The 17,434-nt window shown below is 45.4% G+C and overlaps 1 protein-coding gene across 1 annotated transcript; it reads left to right on the top strand.

The window, feature by feature from the left end:
* Window positions 1-5,787: 5,787 nt before the first annotated feature.
* On the top strand, window positions 5,788-17,116 carry YWHAH (tyrosine 3-monooxygenase/tryptophan 5-monooxygenase activation protein eta). The gene is made up of 2 exons (XM_043557933.1): window positions 5,788-6,212; window positions 15,648-17,116. Exons 1-2 carry the CDS (start codon window positions 6,126-6,128, stop codon window positions 16,299-16,301), a joined length of 741 nt encoding a protein of 246 aa, XP_043413868.1. The 5' UTR covers window positions 5,788-6,125; the 3' UTR covers window positions 16,302-17,116.
* The last annotated feature ends 318 nt before the right edge of the window (window positions 17,117-17,434 follow it).

The raw sequence follows: 17,434 nt of genomic DNA, 5'->3' as shown, positions 1-17,434 counted from the left end.
CCAGGAGGTCTAGCTGTTGCAAGAGGCCCATCTTATGAACAAGGAAACTGAAGCTCAGAGAGGTGCAGCCAACTTTCCCAGGCTTCTCCAGCTACTGTGGAAGAGCCAGGATTTGAGGAGAGTCTGAGTGACTCTCAAATTCAACCCAGGAGCCCTCCCTTGCCTTTCAGCCTCCTCTGGCCTCCTTGCAAACTCCCCCTTGCTCCCTCCCTTATCTTATCTTCCACTTAGCTGTCAATTAGTCAGTTAGCTGTCAGCCAATTAAAAGTGTTCCACCTCCTGAATGACCTTGCCACTCACAAAGAGGGCTCTAGCAACAGAATTTCTGCAGTATGCACAAGGTGTGATAAGATTCAATTCAGCACTCCAGGAGAGGCATGCCTGGCGGTGGGGGCTCAGATGAGGAATGATTCCCCACTGTTTACATTCTGAAAAGGAAATGGCAACTTCCTAAGAAAGTGGGAAGCAGGTGATATAAGTGACAAAGAGTGTGAACTTGATAGAAAGACCTACGTTCACATCCCGACTCTGCCCCTACTAGCTACATACTCTTGTGTACGTGAGCTTTAGTTCCCCCATCCATTTATTGATTTTTATTTCAAGTTTATTTATTTATTTTGAGAGAGAGAGAGAACTAGAGGGGAAGGGGGAGAGAGGATCCGACATGGGCTCCAAGCTGACAGCAGCAAGCCTGATGCAGGGCTCAAACTCATGAACTGTAAGATCATCACATGAGCTGAAGTCAGACGCTCAACCTACTGAGCCACCCAGGTGCCCCAGGAAAAGATGTTTTTTAATACAACTGACTGGCAGGAAACCTGGATAGAAACTCAGCCACCCTCTCCCTTACTTCCCAGGGTATGGTTTCAGCCACAACTGAGGACAGTTATGCTCAGAGCCTAACAACCAAAAGACTCTCAGAAGGTTAGGGACAGCAGTGAAAAGAATGGTGAAGGTGGAGTAGGTCTTGATCCTGGCTCCCACCCCCTGTTGTCTGTGCTGCAGTTGAGTAAGACACTTAATCTCTCTGGGCCTCAGTTTCCTCATCTGTAAAATTGGAACAATACTGACCTTACCTTAACCAAGTAGAAGTGTGCTGGCAAACACTGCCCTGTGGCCTGCTATGGAGTAGCTCCTTGTTACCCTCTTCCACTCCACGTTTTGACATGGGATCCAAACACTGATCCTCTGAAGCATCCCTGTTTTATCCTCTTGAGTTGCCATGCCGTTATTTGCCGAACCTCCCATGGTGAAATATCCTGGACCTTCAGAGCTAAAAGAAAGAAGGAATGCTGCCAGCCATTAATGCAGCCTCTTGTTTCACAGATAAGAAATCCAGGGCTCAGAGAGGGGAAGTCACAGCACTCTAATGCTTTGCCCTCCAGCTTTCCCAGGCCACACAGCCCAACCCACCTGGTTCCACCTAAGTGGGAATCACACAGAAGCTTGAAGCGATTACCTAGATGGTTCCAGCAAAAGGATCTAGAAAATTCTGGCTAAGAAACACAAGCTCCTTGACCATCTGCATGACTGAAGCCTTTTTGCCCTTATTCTAACTGCGGTTCCATGGGTGACAGCTTTGCCTTCTTCCTTCAGAGCTGAGCTCCTCTGCACAAGCTTGAGGGGGACGGGTGCTAAGAATGGGCTCTGAGCTCCACCGGCTCACAGACTGCAGCTACCAAGACACTTTCATCCTTTGTAATGCCCAAAGCTGCCTTTGGGAGCTGATCTGCTCCCAAAGTGGGCTTTGACAAAGTGATGGAGGACTCTGGATGATCCTGAAACCTGTGGGCTCAGGCTGATCTTGTAACAGGGTGGGGTGGGGGGGAAGGGTTGGGGTGGAATTTGGTATCAGCAAAAGGACACTGGGGCCACGGCAAGTGGCAGAATGTAGGCATGAGTGATGTGGGTGACCTTTCTAAGTCTCATTTTCTTCATCCATATAATGGGGATAACAACCTCTTTCCAAGAGTTGTAAGGATTTGGTGAGATAACATATGGGGGTAAAGTGTTGACCTTTGGCCAAGAGCAGCAGCTGCTGCTGCTGCTGCTGCTGCTGGTGTTATCATTGGCTCAGAATCAGCAAGGTTACCTGGGCAGCAGAAGGCCTGAATTTGGAGGAAAAAAACCTAAAATTCTATCTGGCTGACACTAATCTGTAGGCAGGCAGCCCCTCCTGCTCAAGATGGTAACCATGCCAAGAGTGTGAAAGCCATCTCTCCAGAACAATACCCAGGTCTCCTTTGTAGTATGTCCCTTGGTGTCCAGACTTCTCAGGGAGCTCAGAGTGTCCCAGAGTACCCAAGGAAAAAAAAACCAGGACGTGCCTTTTCTGGGTCACCTATTCACTGGGCTCTGGAGGAGGGTTCTGGCATTGCTTTGGAAATCCAGTCCTTTAAGGAGGAGCAGTCCTTACCCCTGGCTCAGGCTGGGATGCAGCAAGGAATTATTTATTGTATGGTTGTGATGGCTGGTGCCTCCCGTGTGTTGGCCTTGTGAAGGTGAGAAACATACGAACTCTTGCTGATCCGCAACCCTAAGAAATAGGTGTGATTAGTCCTGGGCCCAATGATTGATTAGCCATTGCCCAGTGGTACTCAGCTAGTAACTGATAGAGTAGAATTTGAAACTAAGTCCAGATCCTTCTTCCTCATCACAGCACTCACATGTCCTCAGGTAGCCAGGGACAGTCTGGTCTGAGTGAGACCCTGTACCAGATGTGGATGCAGCAGAACTGGCCCTTGCACTGAGGATTTGCTTTGAGCTCTGGGCAACCAGTGTGTTTGGCCTTAATCATTAGTCCCCTTTACCTGGTTCAGGGACTCTCTTTGGAGTTGTTCAAAGGTGACATTTATTGATGGGACTTAGAGCTCTGGGAGTAGATGTCCTGTCCAAGGCGGTTACCCTGGGCTTTATTTACGAGGCTATGGGAGTTGGCAGCCCTTTCCAAAGGGTGAAGATGGGTGCTGGTCAGAGTGTAGCCTACAGGTAGCAAGGTTTATGTGTACTTTTTACAAGCAGAATGACCCTGAAAGGGAGTCACACCTTGAGCCCTTTTCAGCTGACACCACAGGGAAGTGTTGGGCCATCAGGTTTGGGAGTCTGACAGACCTGAGTTCAAATCCTGACTCCATTGATTACCAGCTGTGGACTATTCAAATCCTGGAACTTTTTTTTTTTTTTTTTTAATCCTGGGACATTTTTGAGCCAGTTTCCTCATCTGTAGGATGGGGATGGAAACTGTACCTACTTTACAGGGGAATCTTGAGGAGGAAAAAATATACCCATTCCTGCAAAGCTCCTTAGCCAGAGCTGGGAATGTGGCATATGTTCCCTCAAGAGCTGGCATGGATGAGGTTGCCCAGGAGAGGACAGAGTAAGAAGAGCAGAGGGCCTGGGGCAGAGTCCTGTAGTACCCCAATATTTCAGGGTAGGCCAAGAAGACAAGCTCATACAGCAGACCAGAGAAGAGGAGCAGCAGAGCAGCAGAGCGAAGCCAGGAGGATGCAGGGTCATGGAACCTTAGAGGAGAGCCTGTCTAGGAGGGATGAGCAGTTGTGCGCAGAGCAGTCACATGGGCCAGGAAGGTGAGGACTATAAAATGACCTTGAATTTGACAACAGTGGGCCACTAGTGGCCACAATGAGAGCTGCCTAGGTGAAGGAATAGGGGCAGAGCCAGAGTGCACTGGGCTCAGAGGTGGGTGAGAGGTGAGGAAGTGGAGACACTGAACTTTTGGGTGAGAAGGAGAGAAAAGCTTCATGGGAGAACCAAAGTGTCTCCCATTTGACATTTATAAATTAGAAGTAGAATGCTCTAGTCTACCTAATTTTCACTGTTTTGAAATCAATCTGAATCCAACATGATCAGAAAAGCTAGAAAGGCTCTAATTTCTCTAAGAGATGGAAGGAATCATAGAAATCCCCCAGCGCTGGCCCTCCTCCCACCTCTCACTGGAACCCCATTTTCATGGAGAGCGGGGTGGACAATTAATTATTATCTACCATGCTCTGTAAAGATATCCACCAGGGGAAAGATCAGCCTGGTTTGTTAACCTCAATTCCATTTGTAGTCAGCAAAGGTGACTCTTCAAAGCATGGTGGAACCTGGGGTGGGAGGCCTTCTCCCAAATTCACATTCAAATCCTGTATCATGGATACCGAGGTCCTCATTTTAGAATCACAGCAGGGAGAAAAAGGCCCAGAGGCAGGAGAACTGGTATGGAGGACCCATCTCTGCTCATTCACTGTGCAAACTGGGGCTAGCCTCTCCTCCTCAGAGCTCTGTTTCTCCTTATGTGGGATAAAGGGTTGGATAACAGTGACTCTAAGTGTCCTGCCATCTCGAGCATTTCAGGATTTCTATTCTACAATGCATTTGACAGTCCTTCGAGTCCAATTTCCAGATGGTAAAACTAAGGTCCAATCAGTCCCTCCCTTCTCCCTTCAAATGCATCTTACTCCCCAGAGTAAGATTCTTGGCTTGAAATATGGCTTCCACATCTCTCCTGGTTCCCAGTTACCTAAGGATAATGACTCAAATAATCAGGCTGGCATTTAAAACACTCCATGATCTTGTTTTGCCCAGCCTCATTGCCCACTGCCAGGCCTGTCTTCTCACCATCTTTGATTTTGTTTCTATCCTTGCTGCCAAGCCTTTGTCTGCTGGACCCCACTCCTAATACCTTTTCCCTGACTCTCATCTTCCTCAGGGTCCAGCTAAACTGTACTTACACGTATTTAGATCTACCTTATGAGACAAGAGAATGTATCTTACTTATTCTATAGTTACTCCTTCCCCCTATGCTGAGCATGCAATAAAATTCTCAGAGAACCTAAGGTCCTTTCTACCGTGCTGCCCTTGGCATTTGTACTTAAGTGGGGCTGTGTTTTAGCCATTGGAATTTTCCTAGTTTGTCCAATGCCCAGCCACAGGCCTGGGATGAGGGACCCTCGGCACGGAATGCCACAACTGGGATGAACTTAGTGAGCAGCCAGCCCATCCACCCAACCCCACCCCCCCTTTGCCACAGAAGGATGTTCAGTCTGGGTTTGAACTCAGATCTGCCCCACCGCTTACAGGATGTGTAACCTTGAGTCACTAATCTGACTCTGAAAAATGGGGAGACCAACTGTGCCCACCTGTGAGGTGGGTTGTGAGGATTAAATGTTTATGTCCATACAGGCCTAGCAGTGGGCTGGCTCCTAGTAGGTATGTGCTGAATGTTACTAATCACAGCCAGACTAGTCTGTCCCTCTTCTCATGGAAGGCACAGTATACCCAAAATCACTTCTCAAGGTGGGAGCGCAGCTCTGAAGCCCGCTGTATGTGAATGTGTATTTGGGGGTGGCGGGAGGGGTGCTGTCCCCAAAGACGGATCTGATCCGGCCAAGGCCAGTGCAGACCCAAGCGCAACGTGTGTCCCAAGGCCCGGTCCACCAGCCTGGGGGCTCGAGGAGGGCGGTCTCGGCCCGCCCCTCGGGGCACACGGCCTCCTGGCTTTTCCGGACAGTAGGGTTATTTGCTTTTTGGGAACTTCTCAAGCCAGATCTCCAACCTGGCCTCAGAGGCGCGCTTCAAGGAGGAGCTGTGACACTGAGCTACCTACGCAACCGCATCACCGCGCCCTCTCCTAGGGCTCCGCAGTCCCCACCCCATTCTCCCTTCTCCCACCTCCACCTATGCGGCGGTAAAATGCAGCACTCACAGGGCGCCTGCGCAGCTCTCGGGCGGGGCCGTGGCGGCGGCAGCTATTTATAGTAGGTGACGTCACCTTGAAATAGACCGTTAGGGCCGGCCCGCCCTTCCCCCCCTCCCACTCCCGCCGCTCTCCGCCGCCAGGCCCGGTTGCTCCCACTGCGCAGGCGTCCTCCGTCCTCCCATCCCCCCGCCCCGCGCGGCCGCCTCTCCTCCCTTGGCGGCGTCGGTGGCGCGAGCCACAGCGTGCGGGACGAGCCAGCGAGAGGGCGCGAGCGGCTGCGCTGCCTGCAGCCTGCAGCCTCCGGCCGGCCGGCGAGCCAGTGCGCGTGCGCGGCGGCGGCCTCCGCGGCAACCAGGGAGCGGACGCACGGGCGGGCAAGCGGGCGAGTGGTGCGGGAGTGAGGCGAGGCCAAGCCACGAGCGACATGGGGGACCGAGAGCAGCTGCTGCAGCGGGCGCGGCTGGCCGAACAGGCGGAGCGCTACGACGACATGGCCTCCGCCATGAAGGCGGTGAGCGCGCCGGGAGGCCGGGCGGCCGGGCGGCCGTCTGGGGGGCCCGGCGTAGGGGAGGGATGGGCGGCCGGGCGGCGTCTCCCTCCGGGCCCTGGGCGACCCCTCGACCTCGCTGGGCGCGGCCGCCCGCCGGCAGCCCGCGCTTCCCGCGCCCGCCCCGCCATTTCCTGCGGCCGGGCCCGGGTGGGGTCTCCGGGGAGGAATGGTGCCCCACGGGGACGGGTGGGTGACAATACCCTCCTGCGGGCGGGGGATAGTGCCCCCTTTCGGGCGGGCAGGGGTCGCGGCATCCCAGCTTGGAGCCTTGGGTTGGGGGAGGGGGTGCCCGAGGAAACGTGAGAGCCGCATTCCTCGTTCTAGACTGTTCTGCTCAACTTAGGGGCACACCTTCCTCTCGCCTTCCTCCATACCCCAACTTGTAATAAAGAATCACCTAGTGAGTGGCGCCCTGTCTCTCCTGGTTTTCTCTGCCACTACCTGAATGTGTCTGATTCCGATCTGTTTTGCCCTGCTCGCCGGAATCGTTCTCGTTCCATCTTCCCATACCCGGGGTCTGGCTTTGTGTGCGAAGACCCCCCACCCTGCAGTCTAGACGTGGACGCGGGCGGGGGGGGGGGCGGGGTGTGTGGGGCCCGATTACCAGGTTTGACGTGGGGAGCATCTGCCTGGAGATTAAAATGAGACGTGACTTGTTGGCGAGACAGAACTGTATGCCTTTGCCTTCCCGAGATCCTCATAGATCCTTATAGATTGATTCTGCAGCTTGATTTCCGGTGAAAGAGTCGTGCCCAGCCACACCCTAGCAAATACCGTGGATTAGACACCACCTGCATTTCTGAGACTAAGAGTTCTGGTTATCCTCGCACTGTCCCTGCCTCTTAACATTATTTTACGTTTTTTTTCTAAATGAACGATACTTCTCTGCGTCAAGGTCACATAGTGGTACAGCTACAGCTGGCGGCCCCCAGCCTGCTATGTTCATCCAGTGTACATCCTCCGGAGACCTGGGAGGATCCGCCTTAGACATAAAGATTCTGCAACTCTAGGATTGGGACTCAGAAATGCACCTTAACCAGTGCTCATGGCAATTTTTAGCGGGCTGAAGCTTGACAATTACTGGCCTGAATTATGGCTCATTTGTCCTTTTGCTGGACTTGTGAGATTTCTTAGAAATCTACAAATGGAGAGACTCCCTAAAATTTCAGAATCGTTTGAAAACCTTTTCAGGCTTTTGATATTAATATCATATGAAATGCATTGTTGAGGTCAATATTTAGAAGTATCCAGCTAAGAAAGACAGTTGAAGAGGTATCTTTCCTGTACTATTCTTGTTACACCTTGCCCTAAGTGTGTTTGAAAAGCACCACTACCACTCATTTGTTGATTCATTGGTGATCCCAATTTGAGCACTGGCATGCTGTCACAGGCTAGATAGTCTTAAACCAGGGACAATCTAGGTCTGGGATCTGAAGTCTTTGTAATTTAGGGGGACCTCTTTAAGGACACAAATGTAAAATCTATTAATTTTGCAGGTTTTACAGAAACAACGGAATCCATTTCCTCTGAAGGAGTTCTGAGCTTAATTTTCTTTGGGATAAGAGAGTCACTTCTGTCCACACAAGTCACACTTGAGTGAGCCTCTTCTCCCCAGTAACAGAGTAGTACTGGGATTGTGCAGGCTGAGGCCTCTCTGGACATTTTAGTGAGGTCCTCGTTCACCTTGTGAGTGGGGCTTGAAGACCTCAGTGTTAGGAGCCCTTTGGGTGGGAATAAAGGAGTTGGTCTTGAATAAAGGTGAATTGAGGTTAAGGAAAAATGACTACAAAGGACATTCTGGAGCTCTGGGAAATCTGAGGCAACGTGAAATGGAAAGTAAGGAAAGGATTGAGAGATGTAACCAGAATGAAATAAACTATTTGGGGAGAGAAAAAGATTGGTTTTCTGCTTTTCGTAAGCAGTCTCGAATAATGCTTTACTGCAGCAAGCTAGAAACTTGTGTTCACAGCTTTTCTCTGAGACTTTTAAGGTAGCATTTTGCAAACTCATGGACCCTTCCATGTGTTGGGAATCTGTAATAGCTGTATCTTAAATGATTGATGGGTTGGATAAGCCATCCAGCATTAAAAATCAATCCAAGCTTTCATTATGTCATCTGAGAATTGTGATAAACCATTCCCTCAAGGTAACTCCTTTCAAAAAATCCAAGTTTTTTTTTGTCACCTAAATTAATGGAATATATTCTTTGGAAAGGACTTGGCAGGGGTCAGTGGAAGACCATTTCTTATGTTTTATCTTTTGATATTTGTGCGTTAAATACTTAATGTTATTGGGAAAAGACTCAGTCCCATTTTATTAATATTGTAGACCTAAAGTAGAGCTTCTGGAAAAAGAGAATTCTAGTAACCCTCTGGATTTATGTGGGATTTCTTCGGGTGGTGGAAGGGCAGGTAAGTAGACCCTGAGTGAGGAGATGTTCTGATGCCACCACTCTTGTAATTTTGAAACCTAACATCACTTTGCTTCAAGTCCTTTGAAATGTAAAACTAGTAATGTTGGTATTAATATCAAGTCAGTTTTCAGTCTTCATTCTAACTTGTTTTCTGTTTTCTTTATAATTTAAATGGTCACCTAATAATGCCTGTCTGTAATCATTGATGTTCCTTGTGCTACCAGCGTCACCTGGAGGATGGTGTCGGTAAGCTTTAAGAGAAATCATGCTTTAAGTAAAGCTTTAAGAAAAATATTGGAAACAGTGGTGTTGCCTCAAATCAAGGCAGTTCCCTGCCTCACCCCATAATGTGAAGAGGCAAGAAATGCTTCTGAAGTAAAGGAGCATCTTCAAGATCTCCTCATCTCATGCATACCTAGCAGCTTGCAAAGAATGCAACAGTGGGAAGAAGCATTGTGAAACATTGTAGAACCCAGGTCCTTTCCAGGAGGGGGTTGGAATGACCTTACAGAAATCGTAACCTCTGAAAAATAGGTATTTTAAAATCTTAAGAGAAAGTAAAATAAACCTATAAAGGAGGATAAAAAATGTCAGTGCATTAGACTGAATGATTTAAGGAAAGAGGGTAAATAACCAGATTTCCGGTGAGTACTCATGGATAGACGTGATTCATTCATGTCTCTTATTGCTGTAAGTCATCTATTTTATATTAAAACATAGAAGTAGTAATTGTGAATTTAAAAAACATCAAAATATTTGGGATAGCATGGTGTGTTTTAACATTTTTACATAGTTGATTACAAGGTTGACAAAGGACAGAGAAAGTCTGAAGGACTTGAAGAATATCTATAAAAATCTTAAGTGTAGGAAACAAAGCTGCAGCTTAAAGAAACAGTCTGAGAGGAAGAGGCACTTGGCCCAACCAGGGGCAAAAGGCTCTTATTCCAACAGCTGTGAGATTATGGGAAGTGGAGGAATGAGCAGGTGGTATATAAAAGGAGAGCTCGGCTAAGTAGCTCAGGGTGAGACATAATGCTGTGTTGCAGGTATTAAAACTACAGATGATTTTGAGGTATACCAAAATTGTGGTTAGTGTGAAATCTTAAAGCCACATGAGTGCTGTAGTTTGAAATATGAAATAAACTAGAGAGTCCTCTTTCCCACTAAGTGCTCATTTGTAATGTAGTTATTGCTTTGCCATATTTTGGTTGAGGAAGAAGAGAAGGTTCTGGATTCTTGCAGTAGCCTGAATTAAAAGGATTTCAGATGGTGAACAGTTCACAGAGCTTTGTCTGGAATTTCGTATTAGTATTAGAATGCAGTGTCACGCTTCCAGAAATATGGTTTAGGAGGAGGTACCACAAATGTGTTTTCTGTGTTGCAATTCACCAAGTTTATGGAACTTAACCATTTTACTAATTAGGCATTCAGTAAATGGTTAGCTGTTACTCCCATGTGTACATTTTCATTTAATTTTCATAACAACTCCAGATGGATTAACTCTGGATAGTTGTTAACTCCATTTTACAAAGGGATTTAAAGAGGTTAATTTTTTTGAGGTCAAGTTGTAAAGCCAAGAATTGAACTCTGGAAAGTAGAACTGTAACTTTAACCACTGTATAATAATGGCCCAGGGATAATATTTCTAGTATACATTCTGGTATACTAGTCATCATTGGTGACTGACTTCTAGGCCCTTTACACAAGTGGGTTTAGTGAACAAATAATTTCACCTATCAGATGTAAGCCATTTTTGCCAAGTTTGATTAAAAACAATCTACTGCCTATGGGTCTTAGCTATAGCAGGGGAACGTAAAAGGCAAACTCACACATCTGGATTTTGCTTGTTCTGAAGACCAGGAGGGGTTTTTAGTGTAAGAAACAAAGTTTTCATTGAATTTGAATTCCTGCTATGAATTAAGAAGTGCAGGACTCTATGTTAAATTATACTTGTGGTATTTTAAGAAATTGCTTCATATCCTTGGTACCAGTTGTTTCTCCACATGGCTTTTAGTATATTTTATAAGCCTATAGGCCCTAAAGTTTCATTGTCTAGGTTATTGGTAAAATTCCTCTTAGTGTCCTGGTTGAGGCCACCCATCTTCTGCCCCATGGTTTGGGTGCTCTTCCCACTCCTGGCTGCAGCGGCTTTCCCCTGTGGTGGTGGGTGTTGGCACTTCCCTGCGATCGGAACTTGGCACAGCTTCTGAAGCTTTCAGCACTGGTGCCTCCAGGGATAGTAGCATGCAGTAACCATTCAGATGGGTTGTGTTTAATCCTTGCCAATCCTTACAAAAATGTTCAGTTATGTCAAGAGCAAGAAAAAGGCAGTCTCTCCATGATACAAAGGTAGCTATTTTGACTAATTTAAGCTTCAAGTGGATATTAACTACCTGAACTCATCTGCTCTGAGCTTGAAGTTTAGCTTCTCTTTGGCTTTCTAGGACTGCAGCCTTGCCCTGGTGAGGACAGGGAGTGGTCTTTCCAGGCCTGGGCAAGTGGTGACAGGTGGGTGCTTTATCAGCTTGGGACCAGCCAGATCCTCACTTTGAGAACAGTAACTTGGGGAAGAGTCAGCCAAAAAAACTTTCATTCCTCTGGCTCATCTTTTTTTTCTTTTTCTTTTCTTTTTTTAAAATACATACAAGGTTCTGCCACAGAAGCTTAAAGATTTTATGATGTGGTTATTTTTACTTAATTATACATGAGAGTCGTTTTTTCCTGTTGTAAACTCTTATATCAAAAGCAAGCTTGTTGGTAGCAAGTGAGTGTGGGTAACTATAAAAGATGGGATAGTAGTGTGTGCATGTAGCTCTGAAGGATGGGAGTGCCCTTCAGGAGAAATAACGTTTACCCTGACTTCGGCAATGTGGCCTGGCAGTCCATGGGGTGGCATTTTTTGTTTGCTCAGTATTACTTTTGAGGTTGGATGTTTCCCAGATTAAGAACTTTAAGTTTTCCCAAATAGTCCCTGTGCTATTTTTGGCAGTGGATCTATTTTTATTCACAAACACATAGTTTATTGCCTGGTGAGTTAGTGGGAGGAGGCCCTTAGGAATTTTTGAGTAAGCGAATGGTGTCATAGGAAGATAAATGAGTTAGTAGCCTGCCGGCTTATTTGTAACTTCTAGTACTGCTGTGTAGTCCCAGAGCGGAGAAAATGGGGTGGAAGTGAGTGCTCTGGGCTGGGGTTGGCACAGCCATGGCAGTATGGTAAGGCCATCAGTCAAATGGCTGGCCTGGAGTCCAATCCTTAAGGGAGATGGAGACATGGGCCTTTATAATAAATGGGAATGGTCCACCAATTTAAGGTTTTCAGAAAGAGTGTAAGTAGGATTAAGTGGAGTGGGAGGTGGACAGAACAGAAAGGCAGAGAGGCTATGTGCAGAGTTGAGGAGCCCCTTAGATGTGGTGCAGCCACATGAAGACTTAGTGTCTGGAATGGCTACCCTGAAGGCAGCTGATGTGTGGCAGAAATGAGGGTGTGTTGAAACTGGCTGGAGTAGAAAGCAGGTTGAGAACCATTGTGCAGGTCTCTCTATCTTGAAAATTCTGTGTCTTTGCCTCATGTTCCCAGTTAGAAGCCATTTGGAAACTTATAATTGTAGAGCTGCACTAAATCATCTGCATAGAATATGCATGCAGATGACCATCTGGCTGTGGTTGGGACTAGTAGCTGTTTCCCTTTCCATTATACTACATTGCCTCCCAGTGTCTGCTTCTCTTAGCATATCACCAGACTTGCCTTAGCTCTCCTGCCTCCAGTAGTCTAGAATTTAAAATGTTGGGAACTGGTGCTAACATTTATGAAGGTTATTTGCAGTGTGTGTCACCAAACAAGACTGGCTGTAAGTCCTGTGTATTTTAATAGGCCATTTGATTGCATTTTGCTCTATCATTTTCCAATGTGGGGAAAGCTCAGTTTCCTTTAGTTATCCAATCAAGTAATAAAATGATCTTCCTTCCATAGGTTTCCCTTTCGTAACTGAGTTGTAACCCAGGAGCATAAAAAAATACTATATTTAAACATACCCAGTTATTTCCTAGTTAGGCCCTGGCTGGGGTTCTAAGAACAATGCTTGCTTAGCTGTTAGTCACACTCAGCTGATGCTGATAGTGATTCATTCAGACTGGCAGGAAACCAGATGATTGTTATATAAACACTAATAATCCTAGTAAATGATTTTGCTTGTGAAGGTGTGATAAATATTGCCCAGTAGCCTTTTTGGGCAGTTTATTCCTGATGGAGAAGAGCTGCATGCATTCCAGAAACCTGTGGATACACCCAAATTTCTTTTAAACTAATATTATCAACCTTGTGCCTTTCCACACCTCTTATAGTTGCTCAGGAAAAATGGAATCCTAGAATATTAGAGCTGAAGAGGTCCTTGGAAATCGTTTAGGCTGATACCCCTTGTTTTACTTTTGATTCCCAGACAAGGTCACACAGCTAGCTCAGGCTAAACTCCAGATGTCTTATGGTGGTTTTGTTTTTTAGTAATGATACTGTCCATTGTACAAACACCGTGTGTGATATATAAACATATTTCACATGCACTCAGTTTTAACGATACATTCTGGAGAGTTAACTTGGGTCTTTGTGGCAGTCTTAATAAGCATCTTTATTAGCCACAAGGTGAAGTATATAGTGACTCTTTGGATATTGTTGCATCTTATTTTATTTAAAAATTTTTTTGGATATCGTTTGCATTTTAATGTCAAGTGCCTTAGATTTACTTCAGGATCTAAGGAGCTCAAATTCTGTGCTTACCTCATATTTGTTTCACTGAATATTGCCCTGAAAAAGTGAGTCATTCAAGAAGATTCAGACATTCTGAGATTTTTCAGAGGATTCAAGATGGAATTTTGATTTATAAGGGTTGCTTCCTTTAAAGACTAAATTAACAAATATAAAGTCTCTTTATATTTCTAATGAACTAATGTATGTGTTTAAAGGAACTCACTGGAGGAGAAAACTGGTGGGGTTACAGGTCTTCAAATGGATTCGAAGGGAGTATGGATTTTGGATTAGTAGAGAGAAGACTGCCCTGGACTGAGGTGGATCATTGAGAAAAGTGTGGAGACCACTCATGTCTGTGAGGAGGAATGAGGAGCCTGGTTTGCAGGCAGCCATCCTACTGAAGGGCAGAGGCAGCCTGTAACCAAAGACCACAGTGAAGAAAAAAGTGGAGTTGGGTTGATTAAGTAGTCAGAGGAGGAGAGACAATCTCCGGCTGGGGGTCTGTAGCAAAAGAGTATGGGTAATAGGGACGGGAATGGGGAAATTAGAAGACAGAGTTGGTATTTTTATCTTGTCCAGGGTATGTTGGTGGGGAGGAGTTGCTGGTAGACAATGAAGAACTTGGCACAAGTTTTCTAATTTTACACATAATGATTATATTTGTGCTTATGTTCTTGAGTTAATGTTTTGGTTCTTTTTTAGAATTTCTGGTTCTCCACTGCTGAGTCTGTTCAATCCGTGTTAAAGCCTGTCTGTTTTAATATGCTGTTAATAACTTTCTCCTTTGCACCTGGCCTTTCCCCCTTTCCCCTCACTTACAGGAGTTCTCTCCTTATGGTTTAAGTAATATTTTTCTTTGCTTAGTGTTTTATGGTTTCCTAAGTGTTTTTCCTTTTTTCTGAAAATTAAAGACTTTTACCAGTAAGTCATATACATTAAGGAATCCCCCTACTTTTTAAAAGAGGCTGATTTAGCAGATTAGCAGCTTTGGGGGACCCAGACCAAAGTTTTCTGATTCCACATCTGTATTAGTTTCCTTGGGCTGCCAAACAAAGTACCACAAACTGGGTAGCTTAAAACAAATTATTTTGTTGCAGTTGGGAAGGTTAGAAGTCCAAGATTAAGGTGTCAGCAGGGCCGTGCTCCTGAAGGCTCTGGGGAAAAATCCTTCCTAGCCTCTTTTTTAACTTTTGGTGTGTCTTGGCAATCCTTGGCCTTCCTTGGCTTGTAGACACATCACTCCAGTCTCTGCCTCCATCATCACATGGTGTTCTCCATAGGTCTCTCCAAATCTCCCACTCCTTTTAAGGGCACCAGTCATTGGATTTGGGATCCACCCTAATACAGTATGATCTCATCTTGACTTGATTACATCTGTAGAGGTTCTGTTTCCCAATAAGGTCACATTCATAGGTACCAGAGTTTAGGACTTCAACATAACTTAAGGGGACACAATTCAACACAAAAGTCTGGTGCTCTTTCTACTAACTACATAAGCTGGGTTGCTTGGAGTTGGCATCATGGAGAACTACCTAAAGAAAGCTACAGCTTGTGAAGTTTAACATTTCCACTTAAAATAATTGGTGCTTCCATCCTCGATGGCCAGTCAGGGTTTCCTGTCAGGTAAGTCAAAGTAGAGCTTACTGCTGAGTAACTGTGTTTCCTTTTAGCAGAGGCTGGGGCACATTACTGTCACTCATGCATCCATTTGGATTGGGGGAGGTCTGGGTGTACCGTGGGATTATCTGTGTAACCACTCAGGGCAAAACTCTGGCCACTTGATCTGTGTTTGATCTCATAGGTGAAGCTCTTACCTATTAATATGTGTTTGAGGGAGGTGTGATTGGTTCTTTTTAGAATATACAATTGGAAGCAGAATCTGGAATGTACTTCCAGTCTATAATCCTTGAACATTTGGCAAAGGAGTTGTTTGATCTCATTGTTGACAATACTTTTTGCAGAATAGCTGAACCTCAGGACTTTTTCATCCACCACTGTGTACCACCACAGTCTTTCCATGATTACCTTTATCCCTATATCTCTACCAAGACTAAGGCAACATCTTAAATATGAATTTCTCATATCCCTTATCACTGAATATTTTATTTCAAGTATTCTGTTTATACTAGTGTGGCTTGTCCATGATCCTGTTTTTGAGAAAGTGTTGATTAGATTCAAAGGAAGATTTCTAATATTTTTGGATTCAGATCTCAGTGTTTATCTTTTTGGGATTTTTTTGCAGGTGACAGAGCTCAATGAACCTCTCTCCAATGAAGATCGAAACCTCCTCTCTGTGGCCTACAAGAATGTGGTTGGTGCCAGGCGATCTTCCTGGAGGGTCATCAGCAGCATTGAGCAGAAAACCATGGCTGATGGAAATGAAAAGAAATTGGAGAAAGTTAAAGCTTACCGGGAGAAGATTGAGAAGGAGCTGGAAACAGTGTGCAATGATGTCCTGGCTCTGCTTGACAAGTTCCTCATCAAGAACTGCAATGATTTCCAGTATGAAAGCAAGGTATTTTACCTGAAAATGAAAGGTGATTACTACCGCTACTTGGCAGAGGTAGCTTCCGGAGAGAAGAAAAACAGTGTGGTCGAAGCTTCTGAGGCTGCCTACAAGGAAGCCTTTGAAATCAGCAAAGAGCACATGCAGCCAACGCACCCCATCCGGCTGGGTCTGGCCCTCAACTTCTCTGTGTTCTACTATGAGATCCAGAATGCACCTGAGCAGGCCTGCCTCTTAGCCAAACAAGCCTTTGATGATGCCATAGCTGAGCTGGACACACTAAACGAGGATTCCTATAAGGACTCCACGCTCATCATGCAGTTGCTGCGAGACAACCTCACCCTCTGGACGAGCGACCAGCAGGATGAAGAAGCAGGAGAAGGCAACTGAAGAGTCTTTGGGTTCCTGGCCCTTCCTTCACCCACCACCCCCATCATCACTGATTCTTCCTTGCCACAATCACTAAATATCTAGTGCTAAACCTATCTGTATTGGCAGCACAGCTACTAAGATCTGCTCTCCTGCCCCTTGGGAAGCAGTTTCAGATAAATCTTCATGGGCATTGCTGGATTGATGGTTGCTTTAAGCCCATAGGGGCTCCCTTTCCGAATTGTGTAGACAAGTGGGTTCTGAATGAGGCATTCTGTGCCTATTAATGTATGTGAAATCCAAGCAAAAGTATTGGGGAAGTTTAGAAAGGAGAATTAGCCAACACAGGCTACAGTTGATATTTAAATGATCCATTTAAAACAAGCTGATAGTGTTTTGTTAAGCAGTACATCTTGTGCATGCAAAAAATGAATTCACCCCTCCCACCTCTTTCTTCAGCTAATGGAAAACTGTTAAGGGAAGCTGATTACAGAGACCTCTCTCCTTTCCATCAGCTTCTTAATGAACTGTTTAACGTGAGGTTTCAGTAGCGCCTTGTTTTGCCTCTTTAAATTATGATGTGCACAAACCTTCTTTTTCAATGCAATGCATCTAAAGTTTTGATACCTGTAACTTTTTTTTTTTTTTTTTTTTTTGGTTGCGATTGTTTTAAGAATCATGGATTTATTTTTTGTAACTCTTTGGCTATTGTCCTGTGTATCCTGACAGCGCCATGTGTCAGCCCATGTCAATCAAGATGGGTGATTATGAAATGCCAGATTTCTAAATTAAATGTTTTGGAATTCAGTGGGTAAATAAATGCTGCTTTGGGGATATTCTTGTCTACATATGTGTTTTTCATTTTTCCCCTTCTGAAGGAGCTATTTAATAGGTTACCATTTTGAATTCTGGTTTTAGTCTCTCAACCACTGAAGCATTTTTAAAAACAGGTTTTTTTTGTTTGTTTTTTTAAGTTTATTTATTTTGAGAGAGGGAGAGACAGAATCCAAAGCAGGCTCTGTGCTATCAGTTCAGGGCTGGAATTCAGATGAAGAGTTGGACCCCACCCAGGTGCCCCTAGCACAGTAAGTTTCTCGCTCTCTGATTCCATTATAACATTTTGCAGTATACACATAAGACTCATGAATTTTAAA

This window comes from Prionailurus bengalensis, chromosome D3 (assembly GCF_016509475.1).
Source record: "Prionailurus bengalensis isolate Pbe53 chromosome D3, Fcat_Pben_1.1_paternal_pri, whole genome shotgun sequence".
Taxonomy (NCBI): domain Eukaryota; kingdom Metazoa; phylum Chordata; class Mammalia; order Carnivora; family Felidae; genus Prionailurus; species Prionailurus bengalensis.
Note: the sequence above shows the minus strand (reverse complement) of the source record. Positions and strands in the feature narration are given on the sequence as shown.